A 16,205-nucleotide genomic window follows, 5' to 3' on the forward strand; every position below is an offset into this window, starting at 1 on the left:
AATAAAGCCTCATTAATTTTCTTTATCCCTCAAGCCATCAACTCGATCTCATGAGTGGCGAGGATCTTTTCTTCTTCAGCAGTCCAACGTGCTCTGTTCTTATTGCAGCGTTGGCTTCAGCTGGATGTTTTGAGGTGTGATGCATGCCAAAGCCAACTGCCGTAAAGAATGCATGATTGCAGACCTGACATGTGAAGTGTCTGAGATTGGGAGCTCCTTGACCGCCAGAACAAGCATGATGAGAACTTGAATAAATGGGTTGATGACAGTCTTTGCAGAGCTTTCTTTTAACTTTCTTCCTGAGGACACCGCTGGGACAGGTGGCAGGATCACCTCCAAACAAGAAACAGACATCTGGATTCACACTCGACGAGTTTCCTGGCTACGGCCTATAAGAGTCGGAGCCTTCATCTGATGAGTTATTGCAAGCAAGGAAACTTAACCCTACCAGGGCTGCTAACCCTGGAAGGGAGGAATAGCGTAGCAGGCCAGTCAGTCAGTCACCCGAAGGTGTCCAGGAATCGCCCCTAGGAGGCCACCTACTGCTGCACTTGTGAAGTGTCTCAGGGGGATGTGCAAGCCAAGGCAACAACGCTTTGGATTCCCTTCTCTAGTTCAACAGTAACATTATTCTAGAATGTGAGCAAGTTGCTAAAACATGACCTTCCCTTAGTAAACCCATGCTGTTCATAATAATTACAGTTAAAACTATAATTATTATGAACAGAGTTTCATTTCATATATTCTTATTTTTAAGAATAAATACATTCATAAGATTTGTTACTTAGGAATTGATTCTCTGAATGCGAGCCATAACCAATTTTTCCAAAAGCATCACCACTACTGAAATACTGATTAGATGTCCATTGTTGTATTATATTGGTGAGATTATGCTAGAAGAAACTGATCAGGCTAGGGATCTTGGAGTGTTAGTAGATAGCAAGTTGAAGTTCAGGGGTCATGTAGCAAAGATTTCAGACTTCACTTGGACTATTGTGCACATCTGGTCTCCTGGTTTCCATTGTGATTTTGATACAGTGAAGAGAGTGCAAAGGAGTGTGTTAAAAATGATATCAGGATTGTGGAATACTAAGTATGAAGACATATCAAGAATTTCTAGACTGCAGACTCTAGCAAACAGGAGAAAGAGGGGTGATATGATTGAGATTTACAAACTTCTGGAAGGGTCATACAGGATTTCAGTTGATGGAATTTTTCATTTTATGGAGGGTGGAGAAAGGACAACAGGTCATCCTTGGAAGCTCAGAATGAATGCCATTCAGAAAGGGGTGAAGGCTAGATTTTTCTCTCATAAAGTGGTTATGCTTGGAATGGATTGGCATTGGATGTTGTGTGTGCAAGGTGTAAATGAATTCAAGAATAAGTATGAAAGCTGGTGTGTGGAGTATGTGGTCTCCCTCAATGAGTTCCTGACTCCCTGGAGGTTGGTCTCTCTTAATAATGATAATATAATTGATACACAGTCAAAACAAGATATCTTTCAAACAACAATTTGACTGGTGATACAGAGCAATTCAGATTCTACCCAAGAATCTCAAAATAGCCCATCAGGTAGCATCTTAAAATATGGACTGTTCCAAGTAATGCTTGGAACTTGTTTTTTGTAGATCACGTGGGGTCACTTTGTTGATGTTTAATTGTTGTAAATAGTTGAATAGCTTTTTTGAAATTGTACCAAGTGCACCAATAACTATTGGGATGACTTTTGGTGTGTTTAAGCCATAGCTGGCCAACTTCAATTGCCAGATCACGATATTTAGTAATTTTTTTCCAGTTCTTTGTTGTTAATATTGTTATCACTGGGTACTGCGATATCGATAATCCAAACCTGTCGATGTTCGATAATTGTGATGTCAGGTCTATTGTGTTCCAATGCTGATCGGTTTGTATTTTAAAATCCCAGAGAATTTTTGCTCTTTCATTTTCCAATACTGTCTCTATTTTATGCTGCCACCAGTTATCAGAAGTAGGAAAGCCATATTTTTTGCATACATACCAATGAATTATTTTGGCCATTTGATCATGGTGATATTTATAGTCAGTTTGAGCTATCTTGCTGCAGGCACTGATTACATGTTCCACGGTCTCATCTTTCTGATTGCATAATCTGTATCAGAATTATATATATATATATATATATATGTGTGTGTGTGCGCGCGTGTGTGTGTACTTTTTTAATATATATAAATATATATATGTGTGTTTGTTTTTTTAAGGTTAATGATGAAGATACTGATCTTGATGAAGTAGAAAACTGATAAGAAATCTCCACAACAAAGACTTGAACATGCTTAGGACATATCTACTAGTAAATTTTGCTGAAATATCACAGGTATACAGTCAGCATCATCTATGCAAGCCTGTAGCTTTTAATTACAATAGAGTTGATAACATATTTTTAATAGATATTTAAATCTTAATTTGAATTAGGAGTATTTTTGACTAGCATATGTTAAGCTGAGAGAAAGATTGATGTGTTGTATGCACGTATGTATGTATGTATATTTAATAATGATGTGTTACAGGTTAAAAAAAAATTCCAATTTGATGATTTATCTTTTATTTTGAAATATTTCTGATTTAGTTTATTGAATTAATATGTTCTTGTTATATGAAAAGTAGCATTGATGTGTTTAATGCTTGAGATTATTTATTATCTATAAAACATCTGTTTTTTAATAGTTAAAACTGTAATTATTATGAACAGAGTTTCATTTCATATATTCTTATTTTTAAGAATAAATATGTTCATAGGAATTGATTTTCTGAAATATTCAAGTTGCATTTTTTAATTTATGGTCATCATTCAGAAATAAAGAAATGGTTTTTAACCCTAGGAATGTAGTGCTTATATATACTTGGATGCCTACTAAATTTTATAGGAATGCAAGATGATTTGCATTCATTTTCCCTCCACTGAAATAGTGTTAGGACATTTTCTACTTGTTATTAAATTCCTGACTTTTGTTCTCAGTATGAAATTTTTAATGGAAACATTGCTAATTTAAAAGAATCAGTTAAGATATTTTCTTTTAGAAATTAGAATTTAGTGGATTAATGTTTCTGAGCATATCGTCAGCACTACAATAAAATATGAGTTGAGCTGATGTACAATTGCAGTGTGCTAGAATTAAATAAATAGTTCTTCTCATACATTAAGTATGAGAAGAACTATTTATTTAATTGTTATAATAATGCCCTGCCTCCAAAAAAATGAAGGTAATATCAATTATTTTTGTTCAACTTAAGCTGAGGCTTCAATATCTCTCTCTCCTTAAAAAAAGTTGTTAATATTAGCTTTATTACATTAGCCTAATTTTGAACAAACATGGCTTATGGACTTGGTCATAAAAAATATGAAACTTTAGCTTTTTTTTTTTTACGGATAATTAGCACATTATAACTATGTACCCATTAAATTAGTTGTCTAACAGCTAATACATTTCATTTTGGCTGTGTGTTATTTTAGATATGCATTCAGAAACTGATCACAAAATAATTAGTTCCTGTTATGTATAGTTAAATATACATTGTGTGCCATTAATCTGGCTTCTTGACATCCAAGCTTTACAAACTTTGTTCTGTTATGGACAAACATTATAAAGGGGACCATGGTTTCCTTTCAGATTATGATCCTGGTGCTCAATACTCTGATGCCTTGGCTAAGAAATTTTCTCAGGAAATTATTCAGAATGCTTATTTAGTACAGTTGCAACATATATGTGAACTTTACAGTAGATTGTTTTCATTGCTCAAAATGAGACCATCTCTCTCTCTCTCTCTCTCTGCTTATATAGAAGCCAAAAATAGCATGAAAAATTTTCATGTTTGATCTCTAAGCAAAGTTCCCAGATTATCTACACTTAGTTCATTTATGATGCTTAAGGTGATATTGATGTACAACCTTTCATGAATAGGAATAGCATTAAAAGAAGTTTGCTTTTTTTATAAATATATGTTAATGCTAACTGGATTCTGCTTCCATTCCTAGGGTTAATTTATAGGAAAATTACAAACCGAAATGTAGGACTTCACAGTTTCATAATTCTGTAAATTCAACTATCCGTCCTGTGTGTTTTTCATGTGTTATTTATGAAATGTATAAAGTGAGACTTAATATATTGGAATGCATAACAATATTAAAAAATGTCCATTTCTAATTGTAAGTATTATTTCATGGTATCCCCCCCCCCCCATTACTAGAGTATATCAGTGTTCCAAATCTGTAAAATGGAATGTTTTTATCCATTTATAGTGAAATCACAGTTTTACTTCAAATGTTTACCAAAGACGTTGATGATAAGCAAAAACAATTTTCATTAATCATTTACCAATTTCCCCATGATTAAATTTGCATTTTTAGCAATATGATATATATATTTTAATCCCCAATGAAATTTGTTTACTACCAAAGTTATTGTTATCTTTTACGATGAATTTAGCAATTCTGTGCAGTAAATACTTTAATTTCTTTTTTTTTTTTTTAAAGTAAAGGTAGTGGAGGCTAACAGCACACTGAGGCCATAATTATTTCAGTCAGGTTATAAAAGCAGATAGTTTTATATTTCTCTATGAAGATCATAGGTGTTTACATGTAAATAATGGCTTGGAAGGTAAACAAGTATATTTGCTACAAATAATGTAAATAAACATTTGAAAATATAACAGTTTTTAATATATCTTTCATGTTTTTGGCCATGCTTAGCTAATTAGAATGCTTGTTGTCAGTTGATGAGTTCACTGCTTTAATTTATATTTAATCCATTGAAAAAATGGCAGTTAGATGTGAAAGCCTAGGTTCCACTAGCTCATTTATGTAACATTAGAATGAATAAAACAGAATAAAATGTTGAGCATATAATTTTCAGTCTAGTGCCCACTAGACTGAATTTTGCAAAAGTATGTGACTTGTTTTCATAGAGATGTTTTAAATTTGAATTAAGAAGCACATTTGCATGTTCAGATAAAAGAAACATTTCATAAAATGAGATGTCAAAAGTAAACTATAGGTATATAAGTTTTAATATATAAGTTTTTTTTTGATTAAATTATCTTCCAAATCTGTGTTGAATTCAAAATTATGTGCTTTTTTTAGAAACAGTTATTTTCTATTCTTATCCCATTTTTCAAGGCAGCTTTGATTTGCTTACTGTCTATAACTTTCTGTGAATAAGTGAGAGATCTATTTTTAATAGATATATATCCCTAAATATTGTCTTCCCTCTTTCAGCTTATTTGTTAAGTGATGATGTATATGTTTAATTTTTAGTCACTTTTTGTGCAATTAGCATCAATTTTATTGTTTTGAAATGTATAGCTTTAAAATATTTATTGTTTTCCATAACATGGGATATCTATATTGCTATAATATATATATAATTGATTGATTTTTATGTTTTGGAAGATACTGTTCTTCCCTTGTGTTGTCACTGATTTCAGTAAACTTAAAAAAAAAAATTAAAATATTTGCCTAACTTCATTTCAGCTAAAATGCAATTGAAAAATGAAATTCTACCTTAGTCAAGCTTTATTTGTTTACTTCTTTTCCCTTCCACAGTTCTGTTGTGATTGGATCAATTCAATTAGCAAAATAAATAAAAATGATTAACAGTAATTGGATACCATTCAAAGTATTTAGTTACTTCTCATGCTGGCAAACAAAATTTCTAACACCTAGGATTCAAATTCATGCATCCTAGTAGCTAGAAAAATTACACAAGTATGGCACCAACATCTCTCGCCAAGATAGAAGAAAAAATTATGTTGTGAAATATTAATGCAACCTAATTTCTTTTGCTAGACATATATGAACAAAATGTTTAAGAATATACACTGCTTGGAAAGAAGTCAACAGGCACCATAGTGTGAAGAACAAATAGCCATGGCACCCTCCTTTCGCTGCAGTAATCCTACGGGGCATACTTTCGTATGATAGCGATCAATGGGAATTTTGGACCATTCTTCCTGTAGGCATGTAATGAGATCCTTGACTGTTGTGGGGAAGATGTCCCTTAATCTCACTTGATGCTCCAGTTCATCCTACAGATGTTCAATAAGGTTGAGATCAGGACTCTATGGAAGCCAGTCAAGCGCAGTGATGTTTATGTCCAGAAACCACGCAGTTACAGCAGCAGCCTTATGACACGGTGCATTGTCTTACTGAAAGAGATAATGGTCACGTCGGTAGAAATGCCACAAAGTAGAAAGCATTGCATTGTCTATAATGTTCAAATACCCCTCGGAGTTCAATGTTCATGGCAACACAAACAGGGGTTTGAGGCCAAGCCAGGAAAAACAGGACCATACCATTACACCACCACCTCATTCAAATTTCATAGTTGGGGTTACGCACTCTGGTAAGAGACATTCACCAGTCACACCCACATCTGTCCGTCTGCTTGGTAGAGGATGTAGTGTCACTCCATAACACAGTTTCAGCCTGATGGCAGTAATGCAACATTATTTAAGATAATGCTTTCTGGTCATATAACTTTCCACAAGAAGGACATCAGAAGAATTATCTTGAACAATCTACATACCAAAAAGCTTCTGCTTCTGAACTAACCTGTTTTTTTTTTTTTAATCATATCCATACTATCTGATATTTGGTTGGCATCCACCTGCATTAATCAATAAATCTGAATAGGTGAAGGGTGTTCTCTCTTCAGCTTTTTTGATTAATGCAGGTGTTCCTCAGGACTAAGTTATTTCAATCTCTCTTTCTCATATATACATAAACAACTTTCTTTCATTGTTCTCTAAACCCATGCACAGTTTTGATGATGATAGCACTCTCCACTCATCTTACTCATGTAACAAACCTTGCAGTCTTCAAGCTTATCTATAGTAAGCCTATCTACAGGCTGCTACTCCTACCCAACTTTCATTCCATCTGTCTCAGCTCTGTGGAACACTACCTTTAAGGTGTTCAAGAAAATACCAGAAGATCACTTTCCTCTTGACCCTAGCCTACACACACATGGCATTTATTTTTGCAGTCTCATGTGAAATTACAAAAAAAAAAGTGGATATAACTTAGAGAAGATAATGTGAACAATGAAATAATACCAAAAATTAAGCCCACTGCTATAGTGACTTGGCCACTCACTGAAATCACAATTATGCTTGTGGCATAATTGTAATTTTTGTTGGGCTTACCTACATTACCAAGTTTCTCAATAATGTAGTTATATATATCTAATGCTATCCAAGATTTGCATACATATAATCGTACAATATTTTGATTTTTTTTCCCGATGAAATAAATACACTTGGTTGTCGACTTACGACCGATTTCCATTCTGGCTGACAGGTCATAAGTCAATCTGGTCGTACGTCGGCCATATATTTATTAACATCTTTAACTTTTCTGATCTTTTTATCATCTTTATAATTTATTTTTATAATCTTTTAATTTATGATTATGTATATTGTACATAATGTGAAAAATAATACTGTACTGTACTGTAAACACAAAAATACAATTAGAAATTAATACAAATTCATCTGAAAGTTCTTTTATTTCACAATCTAGCAATTCCTCTACATCTTCTATTTCACATTCTAATTTAAAATTTTTTGCAAGTTTAATTATTTTTTCTGTAATCACTTCCAGTTCCTCTCCTTTTTCAAATCCTTCAAATGTATTTGCATAGCATTTTAGACACTTTTTCCAAATTCCTGACATACAATTCTTTGTTATGCAGTCGAAATATTCTTGATTCACTAAAAAATGTTGTACTGCTTCCAAAAGTCTCGCAAAGATAAATCAGCATCAGAATCTATCGCTTCGATGGCTTGTGCGAATGTCGTTCTGAGGTAGTGAGCCTTGAATGCTGAAATAGCACCCTGATCCGTGGGTTGAATGAGAGTAGTTTTGTTAGGTGGCATAAAAACCACTTTACCATCATGTTGAAGGTCGTCCAGGTGAGGAGGGTGGCCACAGGCATTGTCCATAATCAATAAAATCTTGAAAGGGATACCTCTCTCCGCACAATATTCACAAGCCTGGGGAATAAAGCAGTCTTCAAACAGTGCTCGAGTCATCCAAGATTTAGGGTTTGAACAGTAGTAAACGGGCAGTGTGCTTGTTGATGTGCTTAAATGCATGAAGGTTTTGAAAGATAAATGAGAAAAGGCTTCAGCTTAAAACCCACGGCATTCTCACCAAGCAACAAAGTTAACCAATCCTTAAAAGCTTTGAATCCTGGCACCTTTTTGCTTCTTGGTGTATGTACATACGATTAGGCATGCATTTTCATTGCAAACGAGTTTCATCTACATTAAATATTTGCTCCGGTAGATAACCTTCTTCTTTGATTAAAGAGTTGAAACTATCAACGAATTTTTTGGCTTCATCTGCACTTCCTGCTTCTCCTGTGACACGTACATTATGCAAAGCAAATCTTTTTTTAAAACGCTTAAACCATCCAGTACTAGCCTGAAAATCTTCTGCGTAATCGTCTCCGGCACATGATTTTAAATGCTGAAACACAGACTTCTAGCCTTCGCTTGCACTGTGCAAAGGCTCATGGGTGAATTTTTCTGTATTAAATCTTCCATCCACATAACAATTTCTCCATTTCATGTATGGGTCCTTGTTTGGTTAAAATTGTAGCCTTCATAGGTGTGGAACCTTTCACAGCTTCCCGAATTCTTTCTTTGTCCTTAAGTATCGTCGATACCGTGGAATGTGATAACTTCAAGTCATGCATATTCACTTTCTTTCCGCCTTCATACTTCTGGATAACTTTCATTTTACACTCTAAATCAGTAGTTTTCCTCGACTTCTTAGCTGGTGTATCTGGATTTACCATTTTCCTTTTACTAGCATTTTATGGGTAGTATTTCGTAGAATTTTAATTAATACATCATACGCAACAGACGCTTGAAAGTGACTGAGTGTATGTGAGAGATAGTTATTGTACATGGGTTATCATACGATAACTATTGTATCCCATAGTTATCGTATGCGCAGCAGCCTGATTTATTATTAATTTATTCATTCATTAATTTTTTTTTTTTTTTTTTTTTTTTTTTTGTGGTCATAAGTCGATGACCAGGTGTATATCAAATCTCAAACCTCTAAGTTCATGGAAAAAGTAAATAAATATTGTAATAACCACAACCTGTTTGAAGCCCAGCAATCTCTCAATTAATGCGCCTATATACATCTTAAAAGTAAATGTTACAGATTTTAAACATTTTCGATCTATACATTTTTTATGGCTAACTTTTAAAAAATCACTCAGGATGAAATAATTTAGTTACCGATTTGAAACATTTTACAGAGTTATTTTTAATGGCATACTACACTATTTCCATGTAAGCTATGTTCCAAATTTACCGTCAAAATTTATGTCGTCTGCTGTACATAGCATTTTGCTAATCATATCTCGTCCAATTGTTTTCCATACTTTTTTTATTTTATATTATTTTCCTAATCTTTAATCATGAGTAAAAGAATTAGTGAGCAAAAAACATAAGTGTGAAAATGATTCGAAAAGTAATCTGATTGGAAGTAAAACTTGAAATAATAAAGAAAAATGAACAAGGTGAGTCCAGAGCAAAGATAGGACAAGAACACAAAAATGGGTGAATCAACTGCCGAATACAAAGAGAAAGATAAGGCTGCTTGAAGTTCATCATGCATGCACTGAAAATCAATGATTGAATTAGAGAGACTTCTTTTTACATGGATCGAAGATTATAATCAAAAACAGATCCTACTAAACATTGGCCTTATTAAATCAAAAGCATTGTCTCTTTGCAACCTGGAAAGAAAGGGGTATCAATGATGGAAAAGAAGAAGAATGCCACGTTAGTGCTGGGTGATTTGAGAGTTTCAAAAAGAGAAATAGCCTACATAATGGTCTAATCACAGGCGATATCTCCTTAGCTGCAAGTGCAGATAAGGAGATATCCAGAGATTTTGAAGAAAATTGTGTAAGAAGGAGACTATTGTGATCAACAAATATTTAATGTTGATGAAACCGGCCTTTTTTTGGAAGCAAATGCCTTCCAAGACTTTTCTAGCCAAATCAGAGAAATCTCAGTCTGGTTATAAAGTCGCAAAGTCGAATGAAATTACTGCTAACAATCTGCGAGCCGTTTGGAAGCACATTCTTTCACATTGTGCAAATGATTTTAGAGGCTTTTCAAATGAATCTAAGTTAATTAAATCTCATTCTGAGAAGTTGAGTGATTCCGACCTGCTAAATTTAGATGCACAGCAGGGAAGATCCTGAAGAATATTTAATCACTGACAAGCCCAGCAGTTTCACAGAAACAATTTGAAAATAGTTTTTGTACAATTGAAGTTTTTAAGCAGTAATGCTTAGAGACTGATCCTGGTGAAGAGAGAACCAGTAAAATTTGCAGAAGAGACAATAGGGCCATACCGTCAGTTGTATGAAAAAAAGAAACAGAATGCCAAACTATGTTAGCTCAATTCTTTGTTAAGAAGCAGAATAATAAATTTATATTCTGAATATGTTTTATTGTCTTTCAGCTTCATGGTTTTCCTTTAACTAGGCCCTGAGACATACCCTAATTCTTTTATAAAAAAAAAAAAAAATTAAGAGTCAAAAAAGAAATCTGAGGAACGAATTATACATTTTCCCATAGAAATGGGTATGCATGGAGGGAAAGTAGGTTGAGTCAGGGAGGTGGACACGATAAAAGGTAAGAGATAGGAGCAGGTTTGGAGAAGTCACAGATGAAATGAGATACTGAAATATGGTTTAGATGAGAATGATATCCTGATGGGAATAGAAAGATATGATACTTTTCATGAAGATAGGCAAGGCAAGAAGGGAGGGAGGCAGCTGATGATAGCATAGGAATCATGTCTGAACAGGGTTGAGATATAAGGGAAAAATTGATGCAATAGTTTTGAAGCAGTATGGTGGGAGGTGGAGGCTGATAGGACAAGATATTTAGATGGATACTGTTATAGGCCAGGGAATGTAGAAGAAGGGTAGTACAGGCAAACTGGCTTAGTGAGCAAGAGAAAGATGATCATTATGAGTGATTTTAATTATGGCAACATTAATTGGAATGAAGAGAATCATCAGAGAATAAGGAAAATGAATTTCTTGAGTTCTTAAGGGATAACTATCTTAGGCAATATGTAATGGAGGACATGTGAAAGCTGAGTCTTAAATTTAATCATATAATCAGAGGATGTGGTTGTGAACGGAGTATCCAGAGACTTGATACAACCTGGCAATCACCAGGTTGTATCAAGTAAAACCAGATACACTAATATTCGATTAGTGTGTCTGTTTTAAAGAACGCATTAATCGAGGGATTGCTGTATATGCAAAAACTATTCCCCCACCTCCACTGACACAGCCAATCTTCCATAATCACATTACCAGCAGCATCTTCTCAAATGCATTCTTAAGCAATTTGAATAAATAAGTTTGGTCAGAAATGCATACCTTATTTCCAGTTTTACTGAATATCGATACTTTTTATCCTAGTATACGAGTAATTTAAGTTCGTCACTAAGAGCAACTATTTGGAATGTAACCACATTCTGAAATCTCTTAGTGTCTATAATTTATTCATTAATCCTCTGTTAATAATAATGCAATGTAGCTGAAAATTTTCACCATTGTAATTAATATTTCTAATATTTAGAAAGTCAGTCATATTGTTTATTTGTTCTTCAGTCATATTTGCATCTTTTATGATATTTTAATGTTGTTGTTCTTGTGTGACATTGGCTTGTTTGTACATTTGCAAATACTAACAGTTGACTACTATCTTGCCAGAATACTCAAGATTGTGTTTTGAAGTATTTGGATGCAAGATTAAAATTTTCCTTTACATATAACATTTCGACTTACTCACTGTAACTTGGATGAGATCCATCACTATAAAAATAAAATATCTATCCTATCCTTTTCATCCGTCCCAAATTTCAGTTTTTTTTTTTTTTTTTTTTTTTTTTTTTAATGAGAGAAAAAAATATTACAAAACTTACATTATATATAGATTTATTTATGAGTGAGGAAAAATATAGAAATGTTCAGTTTGTCTCAGTATTAATTTATCTTTTGTTTCTGATGCCATATAAATATTACCAATAGGTGATTTTGTGTGAGGGACTCCCTAAGGATTACCCTGTCTGAAAAGAGAAATTTTTAATTTATGGGCAGGTACTAACCACCTTTTGTCAGAAGAACAGATTACATAGGATAGTTGAATCCATCAGGCATTACATAGATATAAGAATCATGCATGAGAAACAGGAGTGAAACTGTCATCTACAGGTCAGGTAGATTTTCCAGTTAAAAAAAAAAGAAAATTCATATTATTGATAGATTTTTTCTGTTTAAGTTTCAGTAGTGGAAGTCTAATCTGTTCCTGCTTTTAGCTTCCAAAAAATAAATAAAGTAAATTCTTGCACTGCTGATTTTTAGAAATGGTACATTCCCTCTTATTCCTAAGACTTCTTACCTATTCATAAGATAGTCATGCAGAACCATTCCAAAAAGGAGGAAATAAGTCATCCATCAAACTATCATCATCTCACTATCGTCAATTCTCTTTAAAATAATAGTAAAAGGTCATCAATAACCAGCTTTTCTCTTCCCAGAGATTCACCTGTATCTATCACTCTATATACAACAGATCTCCTAGCCTATATTATCCACCTTTTAGAAAAAAAATTGCATGTTCTCTCTTGGCATTTGATAAGGTCTGATAGTCTTACTTACCAAGGTTATAAGTCTGCCTCCTGTTCTTTGTAATTGCCAGTATCCTCCTGCCATTCACTATCATGGATGGTATTATTTCTTTCCATCTCTTCAGATTTCTCCACCAATGCTCAAACTCTTCTTCCCTAGCCTGAAATATCCATAGTTTTGCTGATTTTATGCTTCATTCCTCCCTCCCCCCCATATTTAAGAAATCTTGTAGTGCTTAAACATTCTTCTGTAACCAGTGGCATAAGCACTGGTCTCTTTGCCATTCTATGGTGTTCAGTGTTACTAAACATTCAAATATCCATCCAAGATTAGATTTCTTTTCTTAGGCTGCCTTTTGTGGTGAAAAAACACAAGTAATAGTTGCTTGTGTTTTTACACTTACATACACATTCATTAACCTCCTCTATTCTTTGGAACTGTTTTAACCACTTGTTCCCCACTACCACATACACTGATGTGCTAAAGGTTTTGCAACTTCTTGTGTGATGGTTAAATATAATACCTACTAAATTAGGTTTTCCATTTAGAATACCTGTCTAACTTTTGTGTATAAATAGCAATATTTCTATCTAAAGTGAAAAAATGTCAAAGTATTATACAATGAACTTGTGGTAGTCTGTTGCTATTTTGATCCTTTCTACATTCAATAATAAAAATTCTTACAAGTTTTCTTTATCTTTGATCCCTTGTAGTTCTACCCGCCTGACAATCAACCCCCATTTTTAGATTTAAAAGCAATGCACTGCAAGTAACACGCATAATCAATAGCTAAATATTTGCTGGAATTTTGATTTCCTTTTCTTAAAATGAAATGAAAAACAATTTATAGTAGATTTTCATCAAGAACTCTTTTGCATTTTTTCTTCCTTTATATTTAAAACAAATTAATATATAAGTAAAAGGGAGGATCATTCATTTATGGAACTGCTGGTTTGGATTCTTTTTTCTTGAGTCTGTTTTGCAAAAAAAAAAGGATCGGATGTTTTTCTAAATTATGCAAGTTCAGCATACAAACCTCCAGGACCTTTTCAAAAATAATACTCCTATTCATTCAATGTCTAGAAGGAACATTTACCTTAAATGTTGAGTACTGATAGTACTCCATATTTGAAGACATTAATGGGAAGTGTACTTGATGTACAGAGAACTTGATGAAAGAATTTACTTAATGTGGCCTTAAACTTTCTTTTAGTGTCTCCAGCATCAAGTTCCTGAATGTTTTATAAGTAAACAGTTTGCAAATAATACATAATTGCTATTGTTCTATGTAGGAACTCTGAGTGCCATGATGTAATGTTACATCCAACCACGTTCACTACATAATGTAGTATCCTTGGATACCATCTGTTGCCTTTATATATATGGTATAATGCAGGTCATCATAAAGTTGGGCAAAAAAGACTTTTTGAGGCATCCTTTGTCCAGAGATCACAAATAGTATTCATAATTCTGTATTACAGCACATTTCAGGTGACATTTTTTGGATATCAAATTAAATGCCATTTCTACAATGTTATATGCTGTTAGAATACAATTTCTGAAGATTTAAGAAGGGTGTAATAATGCTTCCTGTATTCATCAGAATATCTATGTATGCTGGTTCATTTGCTATAAATGGGACCACTACAACTTTCCTTTGCTTCATTTATAATGTATATTAGCTATGTTAGCAAATGCAAAAAATTTCACTTTTCATCTCTTCTTTCTTTAGTATGGAATACAGATTAGTATTCCATACTAAAGATGTTGCAGTGCACATTTTATCAAATAATATTATATGTTTATGTGATATAACAAAAACAGTCAGTATTTTTTTTTTTCACTCTCACAAGTTCAATTAATGAGAAATTACAAGGAAATGGTATATTTCTCCCATCCCACAGGAAAAATAAGTCAATGGCTGAATGCTATCCTGTAGGTGTTTTTAATGGATAGAACTGAATTGCTAATATTTGGCAAAATATCAGCGATCTGCTAATGCTGCATTTTCATTTAAAAAAAAAAAGACAATAAATCTCTGTAAATCAATTTTTTTTTATTAACATTGTACATTTACCTAGTGGTCCATACATGCACATAAAAAGTGAAGTTTGGCAAAAGCTTAAAACTGTCACTTTGACAGATATTTTTGCTGTAAATAAGAAAGCTTAAACTCTCCTTGGAAATCAAAATTTTTACTATTGCTCAAACCATTAACAGTAGGTGTGGAATAACACAAATTTCATAACAAATATTCTGGAAATGGAGATTTGAACTTTAATCTTATATTACATAACTTGTTCAGTATTCATACTGATGCTTTGTCATCACTTCATTCTATACATAAAATGGTTACAGTGCTTTCATGGAAAGCATAAATGTGTTGATGGCATTTTAATTTTTTTTTTTTTTTTTCCATCTACCAATATAAAACTGTTCCACTTTTACCTCAGGAAACAGTGATTCTTACATGCATTAAAAAAAAAATGAAATATGAATAGTGGCATGGCTTTTTTTTTTTTTTTTTGACCAGATATTTTATATAAGTAAATGAGTTTGTTTATACAAATTAAATGAAATGGCACTAAAATTCTTTGTGATCAGGAGGGGACCAAAGAAAAAAACAGCAAGTGCCTCTCCTCCCCATCCAATCATAAATGTCTGAGTAATAAAATTAACAAGATTATACAATGTAAACCTAAGAGAAATATTTACATGATTAATATTGCAAAATAAATATGCACAGCCAATTTTGGCACTATATATAAATTAAATAAAAAATATCCACCACCACTGATTTTTCACCTCAGTTTAAAAAAAAAAAAAAAAAAAAAAAAAAAATGCATCAAGCCTATCTTCCAGTACAACAATATATCACAACTTATGTACATACACATGGAGACATCAAGCAGCAAATATTGAACTGGCCTACAAAAATTTGTTGCTCTTTTTTGCACATAATTTATGGAGTATGACATGACAACACTGTTTATTAATAGTAACTGAAAAAACAATTCCTTAAGCCACTATTAAACATAATAAGACTTAAATTATACTACCATATTATAATTATAATAATTTTAATAACATTAATGCATTTGCTTTGGAGCAAAGCAAATGCATCAATGTTATTAAAATGAAAATATACAAATGAGTCATACTTAATTTAGCTAACACTCTGGAGATGATATTTTTCAAAAAGCTGCCATCAGATCAAAATCTGCAAATCACCATTCATGCATACCAATGTAAGATTTTTTTTTCATAAACAATATACCAGTTATCTGATAAACATAAGAATGGCATATTATTAATAGACTTCCTATTATAAACTGACAGGACTCCAGTTTTCTTTTTCTTTTGAGTATATGTTAAAAGTTGTGCATTTGCAGCATAATACAGTAGATGCTCACCATGGCAAACTCCAAGGGACCATAAGAATTGTTGTAGTGAATTTTCTTCAGTATTTGCTATAGTAAGAGTCAA

The 16,205-nt window shown here is 32.9% G+C and overlaps 1 protein-coding gene across 2 annotated transcripts in view; it reads left to right on the forward strand.

Moving 5' to 3' along the window:
• LOC150099478 (general vesicular transport factor p115-like) overlaps positions 1–7,354 on the forward strand; it is a 354,365-nt gene extending 347,011 nt beyond the window's left edge. For both annotated transcript variants that reach the window (XM_090403647.1, XM_090403648.1), the window contains exon 21: positions 2,238–7,354. In XM_090403647.1, the coding sequence (XP_090259773.1) occupies positions 2,238–2,279 (42 nt within the window). In that variant the 3' untranslated portion in view covers positions 2,280–7,354. The remainder of the gene's footprint in view (positions 1–2,237) is intronic.
• Positions 7,355–16,205: the final 8,851 nt, after the last annotated feature.

The sequence above is a fragment of the Typopeltis vanoorti genome, chromosome 14, assembly GCF_054136105.1.
Source record: "Typopeltis vanoorti isolate ZY-2024b chromosome 14, IOZ_Tvanoo_1.0, whole genome shotgun sequence".
Taxonomy (NCBI): Eukaryota; Metazoa; Arthropoda; class Arachnida; order Uropygi; family Thelyphonidae; genus Typopeltis; species Typopeltis vanoorti.